This window comes from Chenopodium quinoa, unplaced genomic scaffold, assembly GCF_001683475.1.
Source record: "Chenopodium quinoa cultivar QQ74 unplaced genomic scaffold, ASM168347v1, whole genome shotgun sequence".
Lineage (NCBI taxonomy): Eukaryota > Viridiplantae > Streptophyta > Magnoliopsida > Caryophyllales > Amaranthaceae > Chenopodium > Chenopodium quinoa.
Window position 1 is genome coordinate 146,973 of NW_018743616.1, and position 21,831 is coordinate 168,803.

Below are 21,831 nucleotides of genomic sequence, written 5' to 3' on the forward strand. Positions count from 1 at the left end.
AAAATCTTCAAATGAGAAAAAAAAAGAAAGAAAAAAAAGAGCATACATTACCCTTTGGTGCACCGTTTTAGGGGTAGTGCATTCGAGCGCATGTAAAAATCATTTTTCCTGGGTGGGAAATGATTACTGTGATAGAGTGATATGTAAAATTGATAATTTTCTTCATAATTAAGATTGAAATAAAAAATTATAGATTATTTATCAGATTTATAATCTAATGATGATAAAAGAAATAGTCATACTTTCATTAATCTTTTTATGCGTTGTTTAAGGAATCTCTAGTTATTTATTTTTTTTGAACAAAGGAATCTTAGTTATTTAGTAGTTTATTAGATTTAGATAAATAAACTTCCAAAAATAGGGCTAGTGAAATACGAATATCTCGAGTCCACGAACTCAATCCATGTGTTTGTTGTTATCATGCCTTTTCTTTTTCACTTCCGTCTTCCTCATTATCCTTCTCTAGCACATCACCATAGCTATGGGTGCAACACCACAGTCTATTTCATTAGTTATCACTTATTAGCACTTCATCATCTCATATCTTGCAATTTGCGCAACTTAATTATGTTATTACTAAACAACCACCTTTTTTGCTCCCATCATATGACCTTTCTCTATTATGGCTTAAGCCAATTTTTCGCTAATGACGACTAAAAAAGTAAGTTGCTTCAATATCTCTTGAAAGTAGAATTTTAAGGATCGAGTATAAATAAGATAGAAACTCCATTACATCATCTCATAACTCGTCATACAGTGACATATACACAACCCATCTCTTTTACAACTAAACAACTACTTTTTCTCTTTCTTCATACAACCTTCCTCTAAAGTCGCTACATCCAACTATTCATTACGTTAGCTAAAAAAATATGCTACTTCACAATTTCATTAATACTCGGATGACATAAGATCACTCGTTCCAAATAACCCAACCAAAATCCCCTCTCAATACTTCCCAAACCTACAAAGCTCCCAAAAAAAAATCAAAAAAAATACACCATGACACAATTTCAACTACCATCACCATCTTGCTCACAGCAGTATCTACGTCACCTTAACATATCATTATTTTCCCCATAATATAGGATAATAAAAAACCAGAATCTTTAAAATTATCTAAATCATTTTTTTAAGATAAAATAAAACCCCCATTTTACTCAAAAAATTAAAAAATTAATTTTCTCAAAAAAAACCCAATAATTGCTGTTTTCCAACCCCTTTAAATTTCAACCCCCATTTCATTTCCTCTCATCTCATCTCATTTTACTTCTCAAAAACAACAATGGCTGCTTCTGCTCCTGCTTCAACTTTCTCTCTCCTACTACTAGTAGCAGCAGCTATAATCTCCTGCTTCGCAACCACAACCTTATCATCCACCTTCACTGATGAAAATCCCATCAGATTAGTATCAGACGGTTTACAAGACATTGAATCTTCCATTTTCTCTCTCCTCGGAAACACTCGTCATGCTCTCTCCTTCGCTCGATTCATCCACAGGTTAATTTTAAATTTTAATTTTAATTTTTATTGAATGATTGATTGTTTGAACTCTGAAGTGGAAAATTTGATGAATTTTTTGGGATTTTTTTAGACATGGGAAGAGGTATGAGACTGCTCATGAGATGTTGACGAGATTTGAAATTTATCGGGAGAATTTGAAGTTGATTAGATCGTCTAATAAGAAGGCGCTTTCATACAAACTTCATGTTAATCGTAAGTTCATAATTTACATTTTTTTGTATTATTATTTTATTATCTTTGTGTTTTCTTGTGTTTGAAAATTTTGCTTGATTTAATCTGAATTATATTACTTTTATTGTCGGAATGAGTCACGAGGGCAATATAATCTGAAATTGTTGAATTATATATTATTAATAAGGCGTGGATGTCGACTAGTTTAGTTGATTAAAGTATCGGGTGTAAATGACTAATACAGATCGAATCCTGTCACCATCTTTTGTGGCTCTAATGTACAAATTATTACACTATATGAGAGTAACTTTTGTAATAGCTAGACATAATCTGCATCTAACAATAAAAAATATTACTTTATGTTCTAATTAAAATTAGCTTATTTTACATGTCAATATAGTTTTTTTCCATAGCCTTTTCTTTGTTAAATTTAGCTAATTTTACATGTCAATACAGAGTTGGGCTTAGTGTTCAAGTGTTTTGAAGTAATTTCCCTTGTATTTATGTTAATATTAAAGAGGTTGCCATAATTAAGCATTTAAGCCTGTGTTCCTTGTGGGGTTACTAGACTTAAAATCGACTCATGTCAATACAAATCTTTAAGCATAATCCAAGACTAAGTTGGGATAAATTTCTTACTATACTATCATCTATTGTCTAACATGATATTTAAGTACCTATTAAGGCATCTATTGTCATATCGATATGTAGTAAATGTCATTATACATTTAGGTCGTGTTTTCCTTAGCTGACCTTGTCTGAACTTATTAAAACTTGATGTTGTGAATTGAACTTGAGTAACCTTATAAGAACTTGTTGTAGCTGTTGTTCTTGTGAATCGAGTTTGGGTAGCTCAAGACATTGTTAATTTCACCTAAAAAAAATTTGTTCATAGTACTGTAGGTTTAGTCTTTTAGTAAGTTCATAGAAATATAGGTTTAGTCTTTTAATAAGTCTAAATAAGCTCAATCAAAGATTACCAAGTTCAATTAACAACTAAATAAGCTCATTCAAAGATTACCAAGTTCAATGTACAATTAATTGTTAAAACAGCCTTGGAGATGTTTTTTGAACTGAAGTGATTTATTGAACTGATTTAAACATCATTACAAGCAACATTAGATTATAAGGGCATGTTTAAAAAAGCTCAAGGTGCACTAAGGTAGCCTTAGGTATCCTAGAGCCTGGACTCCTAGCGCAAATGTATGATATGTGCCTCACTGAATAAGAGCTAAAATACTTGGTGTAACAAAGGAAGTTGCGCTCATTCAGTCCACCACTGCACCTTCCCAAACTTCTTTGAAAAATTGCCTCACCTAGCCCAATAAAAGCATTTGACTCCTATTGCTTTGGGCTTTATCGCTGAGGTGCACTTTGTTATATGCTGGGAGTATATTAGTTCCATAGCTCTAAGTTGTACTTTTTTACATTATGATGCATGTGAGCTTCACCAACCCATGTGCCTCTTAAACAAATTGCGAAATTAACTTCATTACAATCTTAATTATAATGAGAATGTAATCTGTTAAAAAAAAATAAAAAATAAAAAAATAAAAAAATAAATAAAAATAAAAATAAAAATAAAAAATGAGAATGCCAATATTGGGTTAGATGAGTTCTTGAATTTTGATTTATTTCTGTCTTTAAAAACATCACATTATAGTTAACAGTGAAGGGCACTAGATTCTGGAACATTCCTCGTGTTTATATATGGATATATTTATTGTAAAATGTTTGGTTGATATTTATTTGTCAAAACCCTTCCCCAGAGAAAGAGCCCTCTAACTATCATTTTATTTGCGACATTAAACATCCAGCTGTTAAATTGACAAACTATTGACCAGCATTTCATTTTCTGTTACCTAGAATTTGCTGATTGGACGTGGGAAGAGTTTCAAAGGCATAGATTGGGAGCTGCTCAAAATTGCTCTGCCACCCTCAAGGGAAGTCACAAGTTGACTCGTGCTGTTGCTCCTCAAACGGTATACTCTTATTGAAAAACACTTGACCTATTCCCAATATCCCCAAAATTTCATTTTTGCTTTGTTGTCTGTAATTACCATTTTAGCAAGATTCATTGGACTACACTATTATCATAACGCCACTCACAAAATTCATTTATTATGAAGTTATGAACCTTTCTCCTTTGGGGCTAATGGGCTTGGTGCATACAATTTGGCCTCTACCAAACTGCCGGTGTATTGTTTTCCAGTGGTTCGCTTATTATTTTAATTTCATCTTTCGTTTTGTAAGAATGAAGTCTCTGTATTTTATTTCATTGGGGTGTATTCATAATAGAAACGATATTGTAATCCCACGATTGTCTGTTTGTTCTGAGGAAACTGATATGCTTTTAATTAGAATCTCATGTCAGTTCAATCCCTTGTGACTTTTGCAGCAAGATTGGAGAGCTAAGGGCATTGTTAGCCCAGTCAAAAATCAAGGCCACTGTGGATCTTGCTGGACATTCAGGTCCGCTTATCTTTATATACAGTATGGATGTTTGTACGATCTTTATATCATACATACTAACTTTATATGCTGTCTCAGTACTACTGGAGCTTTGGAGGCAGCTTATGCACAGGCATTTGGGAAGAATATCTCCTTATCCGAGCAACAGCTTGTTGATTGTGCTGGTGCATTTAACAATTTTGGTTGCAATGGTGGTTTGCCTTCACAGGCTTTTGAATATATCAAGTACAATGGGGGTCTGGATACTGAAGAGGCTTATCCATACACAGGAAAGGATGGTGAATGTAAATTCTCAGCCCAAAATGTTGGCGTTCAAGTCCATGGTTCCGTCAATATCACCCTCGTAAGTCACTTACAATCTTGGCCGTCGTTGCATTATGATTATTGATTATCACAGATAAAAGAGTGACACTATAATTAAATTTATATTCATATATAATCATATAATTTTGGTTCCCTCAATGGAAAAAAAATCATATTTTCTCGGAGAGTTCAAACAGGATCAGCAAGATGTATTTTTCTGCCTTTTTATTAGCTTTACTACCATATTATAGCATTGACTGAGTGTTTTTTTTTTTCCTCCCCTATTATTTACTTTTTTCATTAACTATTAATTATTTTTCAATAGAGCTGATTTGGTAACCCATGATCCCATGTTACTAGAACTCTTCATTTTACCGGAAGTATCCATATTAGGATTCTCAACAATAGTAAAGTACCCATGATCCCATTAATTCCTAAGCTGCAGTTGTAAAGTATGCAAAGCGAGAGGGGACCTTAAATTATCTGAATATGCTTACAAATGGGTTGAGATGAAAAATTCATGTGAACTAGTAACAATTAACAAGTCACTGAAAATGCCTACGCATATATATATGCAAACAAAGATATGAAAGATGCATGCAACTTTTGTTAGAATGGAAACTTTTTGTGTGTGTTTTATTATTATTTGATGTACCCACTTCTACTACAGTCTATTTTTGGCATGCATATTTACTATCTTGCCCCCCTTTTGGCCTTTCCACGCAATCTCTCTTAGTTTATCAACCTTTTTCCTTACACCCACCCACCTTATTATTACATCTTTCTTTACTTTATCGTCCTTTTCCTTACACCCACTCAACTTTCCTAGAAACTAAAGTTTACAATATATGGGTACTTCAGATGAAAATGGAAGGAGTATGTTAGCTGAAGTTTATTGCCCCTTCACCTTTATCCAATCCTAGGACAAAGTGTGCCTGCAAAGTTTTGCACCATGGCAATTAGCATGTTAACACTTGGAAATGTTTCCTGTAGCTGCAAGCCTGCAATTTAATTCTCCAGCTAGTCATGAGAGGCTATATTTTGAAACCTTATTATGTCAAAGCAAATGCAAATTTTTACTATAATTGTTATCTAAAATTTGAAACTTTATAGGCTTAACTGCTGAAGTACCAAAGCTATTCCATAATTCATATTGGTTAAAACTGGACATTGTTTAACGGTTTTTTTCGGCATGTGTAGGGAGCTGAAGATGAACTCAAGGATGCTGTGGCATTCGTCCGTCCTGTGAGTGTTGCATTTGAGGTTGTTAATGGATTCAGGTTCTATAAGGAGGGAGTTTACACCAGTACAACTTGCGGCAGCACTCCCATGGTGAGTTTTAAGATCAATGCATAACCCCAGAGTGTAGGCCGTCATAATTTATGAGATACATGTACTGAATTTGGATTATGTCCAATTTTTGTGTACTTTAAAAAAGCAAAATTCCTTTTTGAGTAAATAGGTGGTTCTGCATGTCATTAACCTACAATCAATCATTGGTTGTGAAAGCTACATTCACTAGTTCTTTCTATTCTACTCTCATAATATCCCGGTGCCACCTAAAAAAAAATATATAAACATATGAAATCTTTGTGTTGGTGAAAATTAAAAGATCTTCCTCTAGAAAGTAGTAAAAATTTTAAAACAGAATGTAGGAAAGAAGGCTACAAGGAAAGAACAAAATTGACATAGAATATCCATTCCAAATGTTTCAAAAAATTTACAAAATCTTTTGAGGCTTGAATGTATTTGATGCTTCGTATCACATTTTCTCATAATGATTCACTCATTTTATCTTGTCTGCTTGGCAGGATGTGAACCATGCTGTTCTTGCTGTTGGATATGGGGTGGAAGATGGGGTCCCATACTGGATTATCAAGAATTCATGGGGAGAAGATTGGGGTGACAATGGATACTTCAAGATGGAGATGGGCAAAAACATGTGTGGTAAGTTAAATAGCTATGCTGACCTAGACTTTTGTGAAAGAATCTATACTCATAGTCATACTATAAAATTTCTTGTCCTGAACTTTTGCTATCATGGGTGACGTGCGTAAATACTTCATAGCGTGTTTGGATGAAGGAACTGGAGAGATGGAGAAGGGAGGGAGAGTGGGGATTGGAGTTTCCTTATTTGGATATGATATTGGGATAGGGAGGGATATTGGACGGATTTTTTTCCCTTCCGCCTTTATTAGATCTGAAGGGAAAGGAAGTATACTGATACTCTTCCTTCCAAGTAGTATGATTTGCAATCCTAGTGGGAGGAGGGGTGGGAAAGAGAGATTAGGGGAAGGGAGGTTAGGGTTGTGCCCCAGTTCCGCAGGAAGGAGGCCTAGAAAAGATCAGGCTGTTCCGGATGACTGGAACTTTCTGAGGTCAGCTGAACAGGCTGACAATTGGTGGAACCAGGGTGGGTGAACTATATAGAGTCAAGTAATGTATATATAGAGTCCAGGATTCTTTCAAGTGAAATCCATACTTGTTGACAGCAAGGATCCGGGCCGCTTTAACTAGGTTACCTAACGGACGTGAGTCTCCAGCGCAGATAGATCACTCCAATTTTGTCCCTGCCCTATTTTATCTTGCTCTCCTCTCCACCCCCTTTTCTCCATACCCATTCAACAAACTGTAAATTTTGATGTTTGTATTGAGTTCTAGTACCCTCGTTATTTGTACTTGACTGGGATTAACTTCCTTTAACATGTTACAGGTGTTGCTACATGTGCATCATATCCCGTTGTATCAGCATGAAGCTCCTTCAAAAACGCATGAAGAATGATTCCAAATTATGCTTTCTTTTGGTTTCAAAGTTCGAGGACGTTGCTACAACCAGAATGCTTATACATAGTTGATGATGTTAGGCTGTGTTGCTTGTAAATCATTGTCATTTCCTTTCAAGCAACTCTGTATAAAATATTTATAACTCTGATATAAGAAGATTAAGAACTCTCCTAAGGCATACATAGAATAGTGGGATATGGGATGTACCAAATTGGTGAGTCTCAAAGTACTTGTGTTGTATCTGTTCAGAGTTGGTAATAATAAAAATAAGCTCATTTGATACAAGGTAAATAAGTGAAGTAGTTAAGATAATCTATAATTCTCGTCAAAAAAAAAAAAAAAAAAAGATAATCTATAATTATTTATTTTATTAATGGGTGGTAATATGTGGCAATAAAATTTAATTGAAGAGTTCGATGTCATGGCTTCATAGGCATTCTTACAAAATATTCTATGTAAAATAGATTAATACTGTAATTATTTATGATCCTGTGCCAATTGAGCTATTTAGGTCGTACAAGATTTGACCAACATATTAAGCAAAAATTCTATTAATTATCTCTCCCACTAACCTCATTTAAATTATTGTTTCCTACTAAAGATTAAAATTTACCCTTACTAGTTACTATACTTAAATCTTAGTAAATAGTAATATAAAATCCTCTCTTTGATTTTCAGTTTCTCACCCTATATTATTTGTCAGACCTACTACGATTTACCCAAAATAATAAGAATTTTTAGTGGGAGAGAGATAGTCCCCCCCCCCCCTTTTTTTTTTCTTCCTCCTTGTTCGAACATAAATATCATTGTAAAAATCATAAAAAATTAACAATATGTCGCGATAAATCTAGCCAAAGTTTGAATATGCTTTTCTTTATAAGTGTGATTCTTCAAAACTTAAATTTATCTCTCCTAACTTGAAGGTTTGAAATAGAGCAAACAAAAAGGAATGGAGGGAGGATTTATTACTAGTGATTTCATGCCAAATTAGAAAGTGTTTCAATTATTAAGTAACATATAGAGTTTGTAGGAAAAAAAAAGAAAGTGTACAATAGTTTAGCACAATTTCCTCTTAAATTACTAAATGAATTAACCCAAATTCAATTTGAGCTAGATCGTAATGAAAATTATTAGCAAGCTAGCATGAGCTTGGAATTAGGAATAAAATTTAAGTAACGTGATTTGGAATTGATTTTCAATAGCATGCGTTAGGTTATGTTCAAAAATGAATATTATTAATTTCTTTGATGCATGGAGTATTATATGAGTTGGACATGAAGTACGAAGTATGGGTTTGGTACAAATTCTTAAATTGACCGAGTTCACAATAATTTATTGTGAACTACTATTATTAGGGACACTATGGCCGTTATATTAATTAAAAAAAAAATTGCTATGTTAAAATAAAGGTTATTATGCTAAAATAAAAGTTATTGTGTTAGTATAAAGATCATAAGAGGTTAATTATTATTATTATTATTTTTTTATTAAATAAATGTGTTTTATAATGGTCAATATGAATAATAAAGGTCACTATGAATAATAAAGGTCACTATGTTAAAATTAAGGTTACTATGTTTAACACAGCATTGGTAACAATATTAAAGGTCGCACGAGTTTAAATATGTCACTATGTTAAAATTAGGATCACTATAACCAATTGATTGTTGGTGCAGTGGTGATTGAGAATGCACTTGATAGGGAGAACCTGTGTTCGATCCCCCGCAACAACAATTGGGAGGACTGATTCTCAAATCCGGATGAATTAACTTGATCCCATCGTACCAAATTGACAATTATCAATTCTAATTAGTCTTATGACTCTTGTTTAAAATTACCTAATCTAAATAACTTGATTACTTGATTTTGGTGATTGCCACCTCTCCAAATACGAGTATCTCTAATGGAGTCTCTAAAATTAAAACTGACAATCCCTGACCCGACCTGAAGTTACTAAGAGAAACCCGACCCGAACAATCCAAATTCGACCCAATTTGACCTTAATTTCATATTTTGTAATAATATTTAGTTTTACACTATTTTTGAATCAAATTGACCCAAACTAATCGACCCATCGAGCCATATATGCAATAATGCCAGAGTGGGGATATGAGCAAGGGAGAGAAGTACACAGCACAAGCGGAAAAATCCAACGTTAAAACACCTGAGTACGACACACATTTTCTGGATTTACACACTTTACAATTCAAAAATTCATCATATTTTGTTTCATCATTATCATCTCAGATTCCTAAATCCAATCTAAATCATGTCAATCGCTCGAAATTCTTCCTCTCCTACTGCTGCCGAAGAACACCTGTAATTTTCTCTCTCTTCTCCTTTTCAATTACTGTAATGATCAATTCTATTTTATTGATTTCGATCCATTTTATTTTTTTTATTTCCATGTGATTTGTATTTTGTAGTGGTTTTGTTGATTCGAGGTTTAATTTCTCAATTTGCGTCCTAATTTTGGTTGATTTTGCATCGACACGCTTGAATTTGTCAGTTTAGTTGTGTTTTAGTGCAAATTTGGATGGAAACAGATTGTGCTATTGTAAATTTAGTAGAATTGTTGTGATATGGATGTTGAAACAATGATTATTAGTGAAATTAAATGTTTGAGTGGGGTCGAGTAGTCGAAAACCTCGGTTTGTTGTTACTTTAGCTGTAAGGGAGGTTGATGGTTGCTTGTTGGTGAAGTGAAATTTATGCTTTAAAATGTTGAACTTCCAAGTGAAGGATTGGCAACATGCGCAAGTTAGAAAGGTTGTAGCATGGAATGTGGATGAAATTAGTCTTTGTTACTTATTGAAATCGGAATTTTGGCAGTGTATTTACTTAGTTTGAAACCAAATGGAAATGCTTTTGATAAACATATTAGGTCATATTGGTGTTTGATTTGTAAATGGAAGCTATGTTTTGGATATACTTATTAAAGCCACATCGTCCTAATTCATACAAATATGACACTTGAGGTCTGATCATGTCTCTACAATAAACAACATCATTTCTTCTCTGGTAAAAATAGGATTGGTTCCATGCCTACATGTTAATTGTTTCTATGTTGAGAACTCTTGATCCCTTGGATAAATTATGTTTTCTTCTCTCTAACGTTGATCCATTTCTTGTCAGATTCTTGGATATACTGAATGATGCTCCATTAGCTGCACATCGGAAGCCCACCAAAATCTATGGGAGTATAGTCTATTGTATATTATTGGCAAGTGAACTTCCTTTATATGTGAATATTGTAATTTCATCTTTCTTATGCAAACATATTCGACAGTCTACAAAGGCATTCTTCAGTTTGTTTGTGTATTCAACACTAAAGTTATTTGCCAATTACCATTTCATTATCCATGCAAAGATGCTCTGAATTATGTATGATCTAAAGTTCAGAAACCGAAAATTTAAGGAAAACCTAATTGCACACTTTCTGTTTCAGATTTATGCTATTGACAATTTCTAAATGTTTGTTTGTTTGCTTATTTATTTATTTATTATTATTATTATTTTAATATATATATCAAGGATATAGTTTGTCTCTTCTAATCTTACATTCCTTTAATTTAGGTAGGTTATGCCATAGTAGGGGTTGGAGCCCCATGGATTTTTCAACCTCTTGAGGCCTGGATCTCACCACTTCTTTGCAGCTGCAATGTTATTCTTCTATTGATCACAGGTTCATCCAAGTAAACGTCTTTCATATAGGACAATATATGTCATGGTTGTGAATTGCATATTGAATTTGTCCATCTTATAGTTTCTTTTAGTTGCTAGCATATTTCTTAGTTTGTGATGGATCTAGTAGCTGCTCTCTAGGACATCCATAAGATCTATCTTTAAGTACATGTTGGCTGAGTTAACAAGGACAAAGTCGGCTACTTGATTCATCTATATTCTTTAAAGTCCTCTTAGATTCAAGATTGGTGCATAATATTGTTGATTTGGAATTGCTATAAAGCTATTTCATTAGCAGGCTTAAGAATGGGCAAAGATGATACCGTAACTGGCTTTCTCTCCTCTGTTCTGTGTTGATGGCATTGTGTTCTGTGCCCTTCCTGTTTCGGGGTTTTTTGATGTGTCCTGCGGGAGAGTTACAATTCCAAGAATGCCCTTCGACGCCTGTGCCTGCAAAATCACGAAGACTCCTGGGGGTAGGAGCTCCGCCTCCGACGATCAAGTTAGTAAAGATACGGGAGGTAGAATGCACGTAATGTAGAAGTTACTTCTCGCGTAATGGGAGAATTCTGCAATTAATATTGCTCGGGGTAAGTGTTTTTCTTTTTGAGGAGTATTCAATGTGAACAACAAATGTTCCAGCCCCCCATTAATGAGGGTCCTTCCACTATTTATAGTGAGGAAGGGATGGTTTCCCTTTTAGGGTTTAGAGGACACGTGTCAGCATAGGATTGGAGCCCTGCTGACCAACGGCTGGATGCCACGTGTCACTAGGCCATTGGGCCACGTGTTTAGGGTATTTTTACCCCAAACACTTCCCACTGAAAGAGATTAGGAAAGGATTGAAGATTTATTAAAATTTTGCTAGTAATAGATTTGCTTGTGTCCACATTACCAGCTATTGTGATAAGTGACAACATGAGACATATTGTGGCATAGACAAGGGCTTTGCTGCGTTAAATTACCAGAGTTTTCAGTGTTGTATCCACATAGAGTTTTCTTTCATCTCTCATGTAACTCTTTAGGACAAAGTGAGTTGGATTTTTGCTAATACTTCGTGCAAGAGAACATGTGATGGATGAATGTTTTCAGATATCAATACAAAACGTGTAAATCTAACATGGGATTTGGCCTTTTGGGCAATGGTCAAGATTGATAATTGGAAGCTGTTTTGGTTGGGTTTTAATCTAAACTCCATACATGGGTTTTGGGTAAAGATCAGGGTTTGATCTATCTTTTAGAGAAACTGTGGTGCATGCAGTCGTGAATTAGAACGGGAATAGAGGTAAGAACCTAACTCTCTCAAGATAACCTAATGTGTTTGGTCTGCAGGACTGAACCAATGTTCGAAAGAATGAGTAGTGATAAAGTACTAGCTTCAGGGTACTTTATAACTAAAGGTCTTCTATGTGTTAAAGCAGCTGAAAGTGTCAGTCTGGAGTCTTTGTGTTGAAGAGGTTGACCTTGAGGAGAATGACAAGATGATATGGTTGCATAATAAGATTGGCTCCATTCCAATTACGAGGTTTTGTATTTTTTGAAACAAACTTATTGGTTTTCCATGCTATTAAAATTTGAAAGATGAAAAGCCCCTTCTAAAGCATATTTTTTGCTTGGGCCTGCATTGAAAGAGAATATTCCAATTAAAGATGTTATGAAGAGAAGGAAATGTTTTCCTCGCAAACCTTTGTAGTTTGTGTTGAAGGAGAAAGACTTATCCTTGGCCTTGTTGGTGATTATTTGGTGGTTTAGAAGGAACATAACTAAATGGATTTTTAAGCATAGAGGTTGCCCAAGTCAAGATTTTAAGTTCATTTTTTTGGGGGCTATTGTTTATTGGAGTCAAATGTTAATTTTTGAGCTACACTTGACATTTTATATTTTGTAGATGAGGGCATTAATTTGTCATCAGCCCTACTATTTTATATGGATGCCCTGTCTTTGTAATGAAATCTTTGTTATCTAATAACAAATCCTTATTTGTTATTCATGGTGATAAAACATAATCTATATTTCTGTTCATTTTAACAAGACTTGATTGGTCTTAACTATTTGAATTCTGTTTTTGCTCTGAATTTGGGCCTCATAGTTATGGATTAAAGCAAATGCTTCTTTGTTGATATAAATCCCTTTGATTGTATGTGCAGGGATCTTTCAACAATATCTGGTGTACCAAGTACAGAAAATACGATTGCAGGTAATAAAAAGATATATTACCATTTTCTGTACTATAACAGCACTTACTGGTATTGAGATGGAGATCCTTGTTAGCTTTCACTACTATCACTTTCTGGTATTGAAATCCTTGTCAATTTTCACTACTATCTGCCAAAGGAATGCATTATCCACTTCAAAGGAGTTGAAAAAGTCTCTATAAGTCACACCTAATTGTCCTGCTCTTCATACATGCTGTGAACATAGGCCGTTCAGTTGTCTTTCAATTTCAAGGGCCTATGGACATTACCTCGTGGTGATTGATTTTAGGGGCTGGCTGAAAAACCTCTTTGTAGTTGTGCTGACTACTGATTTTCCCCTTACCCCACCATCTTGTTAGAGGTGTTGGGTTATGATATGATGTGATTCTATAGTATACCTGCCAAACAAATGAATGGAGTGATATGATGAATTGATATATAACTAAGCGACTTTTCTGTTGTTTCAGTTAAATTTAATTTGTGAATAAGAACATCTGCATTCTTTTGTAGAAAGCTGATGTGTGAATCCAAACATCCGATTTCTTTTGTTTAGAATTAATGTTTCCTTCTGTATCCTTTTAATCTGTAAATTTTTTAGCATCTTATGCCAATATTTCTGAATTTAATGTCTGACTTCTTTGTATTGTGTTTTAATTACATTAGGGTTACTACAAGCTTAGCCAGAGGTTGAAGCATATTGTTCGCCTTCCATTTGCCACCATTTCATACGGTATGTGTATAAGTATGGTATTTTCTTCCTAAATCATCTTATAAGTTATCATCATCCTTTTACATGCAATCTTTGGATCATAAGTTGAAATGTCTTGGCAATTTGAATAACACCACTATGTCAGCTCGTACATTTAAATAGTATAGTTGTTGCCAGTTTTGAAAAATAGTACTCCTTTTGAAAGATATACCTGCATGTATCATGTTTCAGTTAACACTCTTATTAGAATAAAAACAGTTTGTCCTTCTAGGAGTATGATTTTTGTTAACTATTTGACATCATCTGAACTACATTCACAATGCCCTAAATAAAATCCTGTGAAGTTTGTTGAATTGAAAAAACTATCTGAGGGGGTACTTGGGGGGGGGGGGTATTATGATATATGAAATAGAAGATGAATTTTGCTTGAGAATGGAATCTTCTAACAAAACACCTTTCCTTATAGGAGATATTTTGCCTTTGCTGCTAAGTGTATGTTTGAATTTTCTGATAGTTTTGAAATCTCTAATTTCGTTTACGGGGCATAAATGACAAGTGCATTATGTTAGACCTGTGCTCAACATTAACTTTTTATCTGTTTTGTGCTGTCTTGTTTCATTTGTTCTATATGTATGCAAGGTATTCAACCTATTTCCTGATAAATTTTCAACAGGGACTGCTGGAATGCTTCTTCTTGTGGTTTGGGAACCCAAAATCAGCTTTTTGTCTTCCTCTGCAACACTAAGGTATTTGCTTCTCTTGAACTTCATGCTTATATTTTTGAACTTAAATCTTTGCACATTTCAGTTTTCCCCTTAAGTCCCCTCCAAAACAGGGAACATGTTTAGAGCTACAAAGATCTGTCGCCAATTGTGATATGTGGAGCATATATATAATGGGAATTTGTGGTTTCCTTGTTTGTGCTACTGTAACTTTTAGGTTATTGTTGTCGTTGATCAGAGTGGCAGCAAAGCTAAATGGCAAATGATGCCAATAGGTAATGTTGTGGATTTTGAGATGCAATCAGGAATCAGGATATTGTGAAAGTGTAGACTACAGACCGTGCCTCCAAATTCAATATGTGAATCAAATTGCTGAGTGAATAGATATTTTATCAACCATTGTCCATTGGCATAATCTTTAGAAATCATCCATGAAGTAGATACATTATGTAATGATAGGTAAGCATATCTGATGCAACTATGTGGATAACCAAAATTCTTGGGCATCTTAAATAAGGTGAGTTATGGTGCAGATGCAAATTGTACCAGCCTGATGTAGGGCATAACTTTTCTGCATCATAGTGTTCAACTTCCTAATTAGTTTCCTTCTTGGTTGACACCCTTGTTCAATGTCAAGTGTCCCTTGAGCTCTTTTGTTTGATACCCTTAGTCCAACAATTAGTGGCTTGAGTTCTCGTACTTTTATAGTTTTGCCTTTTTGTTTTGCTGAATAAGAGATATGATGGCAAGATGATGCCTAGAGCTTGTTTTAGTGCTGCCCATATCAAGAGGTATCAGAATTTATTTCTTGGGCTGCTTCCTAGTGCAAATCTGGTTGGATGAATGGAGCCAAAAAATTGTAACCAATATTGATGGTTATTGAAATTCAACTTCCAAGTTTATTTAAAATGCTGAGGGTTTTGGATAAACATCAGTCATTCATCAAACTCTATGGATAAACCCAGTCATGTTACTTGCTATCTTTGTTTCATCTCAAGTGCCTATTTTGAGCACTTGACTCTCTAAAATGGGCTTGGACACTCAAGCCATCATTTTGGATCAAAAACTATGCAAAATTCTCACCAACTGCCAAGTCTGATACAGTGATACCTAGATATGTAACGAACTATCACACTAGCATCAGAGTCCAAGTAATATAGGCTTGCACATTATAAGGTGTATAGTGGATTAGTGGTTTAGCCAAATAAGTAGATTCTTTCTCTGTTTAAAAAGAATAGTTAACTAAAGTCAGAAGTTGCTTTTTGCAGTCCATTATCAAGTGTGGTGAGATTGCTAGTAGCTATATTACAGACTGAGCACAGTTACAGCCTCTATAGGGAATTTGACTTCTAAATTTCAATACATTAAGTGCTAAGCTTGTAGGTAAGAAACATGCCCATCAAGTGCAGCAATATATATCCATGTAGACCTTTTCTCTAGAGCATGGGAAGGTTGGTTGTACGCAACTTTATTTCTGAAATGATAATGAGTCAGCACCTGTTGGATTTATATTTCATATTCCTTCTATCTATGCATGCCATATATGCATGTTGCCAGTTTATGTGAATACACTAGATTATTATTAGTTAAAAACAGAAATTATACTACAAGTAGTCATTTAAATGGGGCATTGATTTCACCAAAAGTTATTTTCCTATTTCATACTACCTCCGTTTTTTGTAGTTGACACGTTTTGACTTTAGCACTATTCACACACCTCTCTTTGACTATGTTTTGTGATTTATACGTAATGAAAAATATAATCATGTGGGGTCTTGTTAGATTCGTCGTGGGATATATTTTCAAAATATCAACTTTTTTATAATTTTTGCTTTTTGGTAATTAAAGATATTAACGATTGAAGTTGTGCATTGGCAAACGTGACTAAAGAAATGTGTCAACTAAAAAGAAACGGAGGAAGTATTTGGCAGTCAGGATTTGGACTCTTATTTGAGTGTTTTGTCTGTTGGTATGCATCTATGATTAGCTTAGTCAGGTTGCTCTGCTGAGGGCTGGGATCCCCAAGTTCCTTGGTCCTTACCCAATTTGGAGTCTTTATATTTTTTTTTTCTTTTGACTAAACTCCATATATCTTCAGAGATAGCTTTTTTTTTTTAATTTTTGGTTTAGTCCTTAAGTTTACATCGTTAATTTTGCATTACTCTCTCAACATAGTAAATCAGACTCAAGCAATAGGTGAAAACCAGAATAGAACCAAATAATTGACCACCAGTACTATTACTGCCTTAACAACTATTTCCTCTATTTTTTTTACTTGCAACATAGCCTGAAGGCACACACTTTCAGGAATTATTTAGAGAAGGTAAATCATAAACGAACGACTTTATCAAAATAATTTTAATATCGCGAATAGGGAAGGGTTATTTACTGTGTGTATATGAGTAATTTATTTTGATTAATTTGCCCGTTTGCATTAACTTATTTGTTCAAATTTAAATTAAACTTGATGAAGACCTAAATTTTACTAGAACATATACTCATCAGAAGAGAGGTTTGGGGCTTACCACCTCTTATTATACCAGTGTCCAGTGGTAGCCCCTCAATACTGCAAAAGGTTTATTGTAAGGAAAGGGAATTTATCTGGAAACATTTAATAACTACTCCATCAATTAATATGGATGATGTCTGGATGACCATGGTCTTGGTTAAGAACTTTAATCGTTTTTTTTTATTTTTTTTTATTTTTAATATCAAATTATTTGTCATATCATGGCTTTCTTGTTTTTATGTGTCATGTTCGCAGGATCGTGATGCTGATTGAAGTAGTAATTGCTGGATCTTTTATGACTGCCTACATTAGTAAGTTTCCTTCTTTCTTGATTTCTCAGCATCTCTTTTGTGGGAACTGGCAGGCTTACTTTAGATTAATAGGACAAGCCAAAACACTTTTGTCAGCAAGCAAACTGCTTAAGATAAGCTCATAAGGTTTGTTAATTTTGTATGTTAACTATACTTCAGTACATATGCAATTTTACTAGGATTGTCATTTTGGACAATTAATTCGAATTATGGTATGAGATCTTAAATTTTTAATTGATGGATCATTCTGAAATTTTTGTTTATTACTCCAGTTGGGGGTATATAGATATTCATAGTTGTAGAAGCACGGCTAGGAAATAAAAGGAAGTTTGTGTGGACAAGAGTGGATGTGTTTAGAAGTGAGTTCTATTGATTTTATTCTATTGATTTAGAAGTGAATTCTATTGATTTTGTTTAACATAAACATTATTATTCCTAGTTTAGCTTATTGCTTGTGCAAACAAGTTGGTTATTTATCCTGAAATGCTTTTGCATAGGTTAGATAATAAAAGAATTCTGACATATTTTTCAGGTTACGTTCACCAGTATAATTCATTGAATTTGGAGCCAGATGTATTAAAATCATTATACTCTCCACTTCAATCATCAAGTTCTATGGAAGGCTTAAGGTAAGATGAATATAAATTTCTAATGGTTTATAGTTTATATGGAGAGACTAGAACTTTGACGTGCAGTTTTTAAAAGTTTCCCTGGTGAAGCCTAAACTTCCAAGAATTTTCTCTATCATCGCTTTTGTTAACTATTGCAGGTATCATGATGGAAGGCTTTCTGATCAGCAAATGGCATTACTGCAGTATCAACGAGAAAACATTCATTTTCTTTGCGAGGAGGTAAAATAACTCGTAGGATTATATAATGCTGCAATAAAATGTAGCCTACCAGAGTTTGTACATTCTTCGAATAACTACTCCATAATAAGAATTCTGAAGAATAAAAGTTTAATGTAGATTTTGCGGCTGCAAGAGTGTTTGAGCAATTATGAAAGAGCTAATGATGGCAGTACTCCTCAGGTAATGTTTAATTTGTCTCAACACTTAAGCATCCAAAGGTGTTGTCTTCATCTTGTTTTAAGGATTTTTAACTATGGATATATTGCCATATTCAACTTTTTCTGCTCATTTTTGTGTGGCCGAATAGTTTTCTTTGTGTTTTATTGTCCACATTCAAGGTGCTAGTCTGGAAAATTCTGGACTGAATGAGTTGGATTTACCTACCCTCTGGTCACTGTATTGTCGGCTTATATATAGCAAGTCCTCTTGATGAGGTTGGATTGTCTAAACGAGGCTATTTTTAGTCAACTGAATGGGTGCTATCTGGTAGTTTTTTTTTGTACAATGGGCACAAAGTAGTCAACCTATTGACTGTGATTGTATCTCTTAACTCAAGTGTCAATCCAGATAGTTTGCTTCTATGACGATTGTGACTTTGGGTTGTCCTGATAAAGACAACTGAGAATCGCAAGAAACCTGACAAGTTTTGAAATGAATGCTAATATAGCAACAGCTTTTAATGTTTTGACAGTTCAACTGAGCAAAGTGTTAGAGAAAAAAATAGGTTTTTTAATTTTTCAGTCCTTAGACCTTTCCTTGGTGGCAATTTCATGAATTGGGTTGACTGACTATGGACGTCTCAATTTGCTATCATAATTATTTGGTTTGGACATCTTAGAAGACGAGTATTAATGTAACAATTGGGAAATTAGGTAACCTTGCTGAAAGCTTGAGATCAGGAGATGCAAAAAATTTCACCTTTGCAACTACTGTCAACTTCTTGTTGCTGAAAAGAATACTGTGAACTTCTTGTAATTGAAAAGCAGGCAGGGCAATTTGTGGGCATCAAACTAGAATAACTTTGTCTGCCCAATGAGTTCAAATTAGCATGGAGATTTGAATATGTACAAGTCACTGGAATTGGAAATATGTATAAACTTAACTTTGTACAATTGAAGTGGCAATGTAGTTGACCTTATGGCTCAGTCTGAAAAATAAAGGTGTGCTGTGCGTATTGTTCTGGTTCTGTAGCTTAAAACATCTTTTCACCTACATATAATTAATAAGTTTACAGATTTGAGAATAATGTCTATGTTAATCAGGATCCATATCATGCTTACTCCTTTTGCAGGCTGACCTCGCCCATCTTTTGGCCGCTCGTGATCAAGAACTTCGAACACTTTCTGCAGAGGTAAGGACCATTTTGACTTTTTTATAAAAATAATTATGGCACATCCTTTTCCTGTAGGAATTGGTGAAAAAAAAAAACTTCATCAAGCTTGCATATCACACTAATAATCCGTCTATTAGTTGTATTGGTTATTTCTTGGTAGATCTACACATTACATCCAGATATAGTTCTTGCTATTTTAATGCATGAGCTGCCTCAAGGCTTAGGAATTGCATTTTTGTGAGGTACAATCTGGTTTCCCTACTACAGATTGTCATTGTTCAGAGCGTATTTTGTCTAAAATTTTCTCGAATTGAGTATAATTAAAAATGTTGCCATACTTTTAGGGATAGAGGAAGTATATTTTACGTATGGAAAGCTTGATTGTTAGAGGGTGTTCAAAGTTATGTTCCTGCTTAATTTCTCTTTTTACTACCCCTTTTTCTCATAAATGTTTTAACATGGGCTTTGAAATTCATCTTGAGGTGGTCCTACCCCATCAACAGCGTAATATGTACTTGGCTGAATGCTGATTGTTGTGTGTAAATAAGAAATATCTTCTTACAGAACAGTTTCATGGGATGTTGATTGATTTGTATGCCTGAGGGGCAGCCTCAGATGTCTTTAGTACCACCCTATGTCTCTCAAAGCCATTTCATGGTGCAAATTTTGTTTGTATTTTTCCAAATATGCTGATGTATATCAATCAGACTGTAGCAAATCTTGTGACCGGAGCTAAAAAATTGTCTTAAAAATGTAGATGGATCAACTGCATTCTGAACTACAACTTGCTCGATCCTTAATTGCTGAGAGGGATGTTGAGATTCTGCGTGTTCGCAACACAAACAATCAGGTCAGTTTGTATGTTTTACTTCCAGAAGATTTGTTGTCTAAAATCTCTTTGACATTCTAATATCAAATATTATAAATGATGCTCAATTCTTGTGAATTTCTCATACTTCTCTGAATTTTTTACAAATATCTATGCACCAAAGTAATGTAATTCCATTTCCAAACATGTTTCCTTTGTAGATAATATCGAGTGGTAATGAAAGTTTTTTTGGAAATTTTTTTTTTTGGTTCGGACAATCATCAATGCATTACCATGGTCAATTACATGGGACTTTTTTTTGCAAAATTACATGTAATGTTATTTACTTTACAATAATATTTTACCGCCCACCAAACATGTTTTTCGGTAAGTTTTGTTATGTATTCCAACTCATACTCTGATTATTCTTGTGATATTCTGTAACAGTATATTGAAGAGAATGAGCGTTTGAGGGCAATTCTAGGTGAATGGAGTGCACGAGCAGCAAAGGTAAGGGTAACATCCTCCTTTCTGTTCTATGTTTAACAGTATAGTTGCATGAACTAATTGACACTTGTTTTTATGTTACTATGTATTAGCTTGAACGTGTGTTGGAGTTCGAACGAATGTCAAATGTAGATTTGCAGAAGAGAGTTGGCACACTAAGGAACCAGTTAAGCGAACTTTCTCAACAAAGTCAGCAGCACTGAGCTCCATAGCTGATTTAGAGAATTGTAAATGGTTTGATTTTTTGTGTAGATGTAGATAGATGAACCATATCAGGGTTTACTCCTAGTTTTGATTGATAATGTGTAGGTTAGTTGGTGGCAAAGCCACAAAATATAAAAGTGTGTATTTTTTTTTTTTTTTTTTATTCTTCTTATGTGCAAAATAGAGAAGATGATAGTGGGCTGGGCGAGCCAGCTCATGTGTTGTGCCAACTTAAGCCCAACCTTGGCTGAAACATGGCTAGTGGGTCGAACTTATGTTAGTTCTAGACCCTCCATAGTGCAGTGCTTGTATTGTCAACTAAGTGTGTATGTTCATTCATATATATACTAAAAATAATTTCATGATCTTTATCGTTTTCAGAGTTCTGCGGCTTCCGCACAATTACATTTTACATGATCTTAAGTGCACAATTTTGAAATTTTGATCTTTATGTGTTACTATTTCTGTCCTATAGTTAATTTGAGTGTCCCAATATGATCTTCCCATTTCTTTTGAGAGCTACTACACATACACTAGGTGTATGTGGAGCCTACATACACTCCCAAGTCCCAACTAAAAGCTGCCACCTCACCTTTTACCAAATAAAAGAGGGAAATTTGGGGGGGGGGGGGGGTGGAATTCAGCATTTTACCGCCAATAAGGACTTTTGGGCGGGAGTATTATTTTGGCGCCAATTGTAAAAATTGTGGGGCTCACCTTTCCCACCCACTTTCATCATCAATA

General features: G+C 34.4%; 2 protein-coding genes across 2 annotated transcripts; both read left to right on the top strand.

The window, feature by feature from the left end:
• Nucleotides 1-1,210: 1,210 nt before the first annotated feature.
• Nucleotides 1,211-7,545, top strand: LOC110682962 (thiol protease aleurain-like). The gene is made up of 8 exons (XM_021859300.1): nucleotides 1,211-1,500; nucleotides 1,595-1,716; nucleotides 3,562-3,677; nucleotides 4,094-4,167; nucleotides 4,246-4,510; nucleotides 5,671-5,802; nucleotides 6,282-6,417; nucleotides 7,184-7,545. The coding sequence occupies exons 1-8, from the start codon at nucleotides 1,286-1,288 to the stop codon at nucleotides 7,222-7,224; spliced, it is 1,101 nt and encodes a 366-aa protein (XP_021714992.1). The 5' UTR covers nucleotides 1,211-1,285; the 3' UTR covers nucleotides 7,225-7,545.
• A 1,809-nt stretch (nucleotides 7,546-9,354) lies between these two features.
• Nucleotides 9,355-21,561, top strand: LOC110682963. The gene is made up of 14 exons (XM_021859301.1): nucleotides 9,355-9,573; nucleotides 10,390-10,477; nucleotides 10,831-10,939; nucleotides 13,086-13,135; nucleotides 13,797-13,863; nucleotides 14,516-14,588; nucleotides 17,329-17,384; nucleotides 17,917-18,013; nucleotides 18,154-18,235; nucleotides 18,353-18,415; nucleotides 19,527-19,586; nucleotides 20,326-20,418; nucleotides 20,824-20,886; nucleotides 20,976-21,561. Exons 1-14 carry the CDS (start codon nucleotides 9,524-9,526, stop codon nucleotides 21,084-21,086), a joined length of 1,062 nt encoding a protein of 353 aa, XP_021714993.1. The 5' UTR covers nucleotides 9,355-9,523; the 3' UTR covers nucleotides 21,087-21,561.
• The last annotated feature ends 270 nt before the right edge of the window (nucleotides 21,562-21,831 follow it).

Excerpts from the sequence above, each read along its gene's own strand:
- LOC110682962 (XM_021859300.1), top strand. The coding sequence starts at position 1,286 with ATGGCTGCTTCTGCTCCTGCTTCAACTTTCTCTCTCCTACTACTAGTA. Across the intron at positions 1,717-3,561 it reads ATACAAACTTCATGTTAATC|AATTTGCTGATTGGACGTGG; the intron begins GTAAGTTCATAA and ends TCTGTTACCTAG. Across the intron at positions 3,678-4,093 it reads GTGCTGTTGCTCCTCAAACG|CAAGATTGGAGAGCTAAGGG; the intron begins GTATACTCTTAT and ends TGACTTTTGCAG.
- LOC110682963 (XM_021859301.1), top strand. The coding sequence starts at position 9,524 with ATGTCAATCGCTCGAAATTCTTCCTCTCCTACTGCTGCCGAAGAACAC. Across the intron at positions 13,136-13,796 it reads TACAGAAAATACGATTGCAG|GGTTACTACAAGCTTAGCCA; the intron begins GTAATAAAAAGA and ends TAATTACATTAG. Across the intron at positions 20,887-20,975 it reads GGAGTGCACGAGCAGCAAAG|CTTGAACGTGTGTTGGAGTT; the intron begins GTAAGGGTAACA and ends ACTATGTATTAG.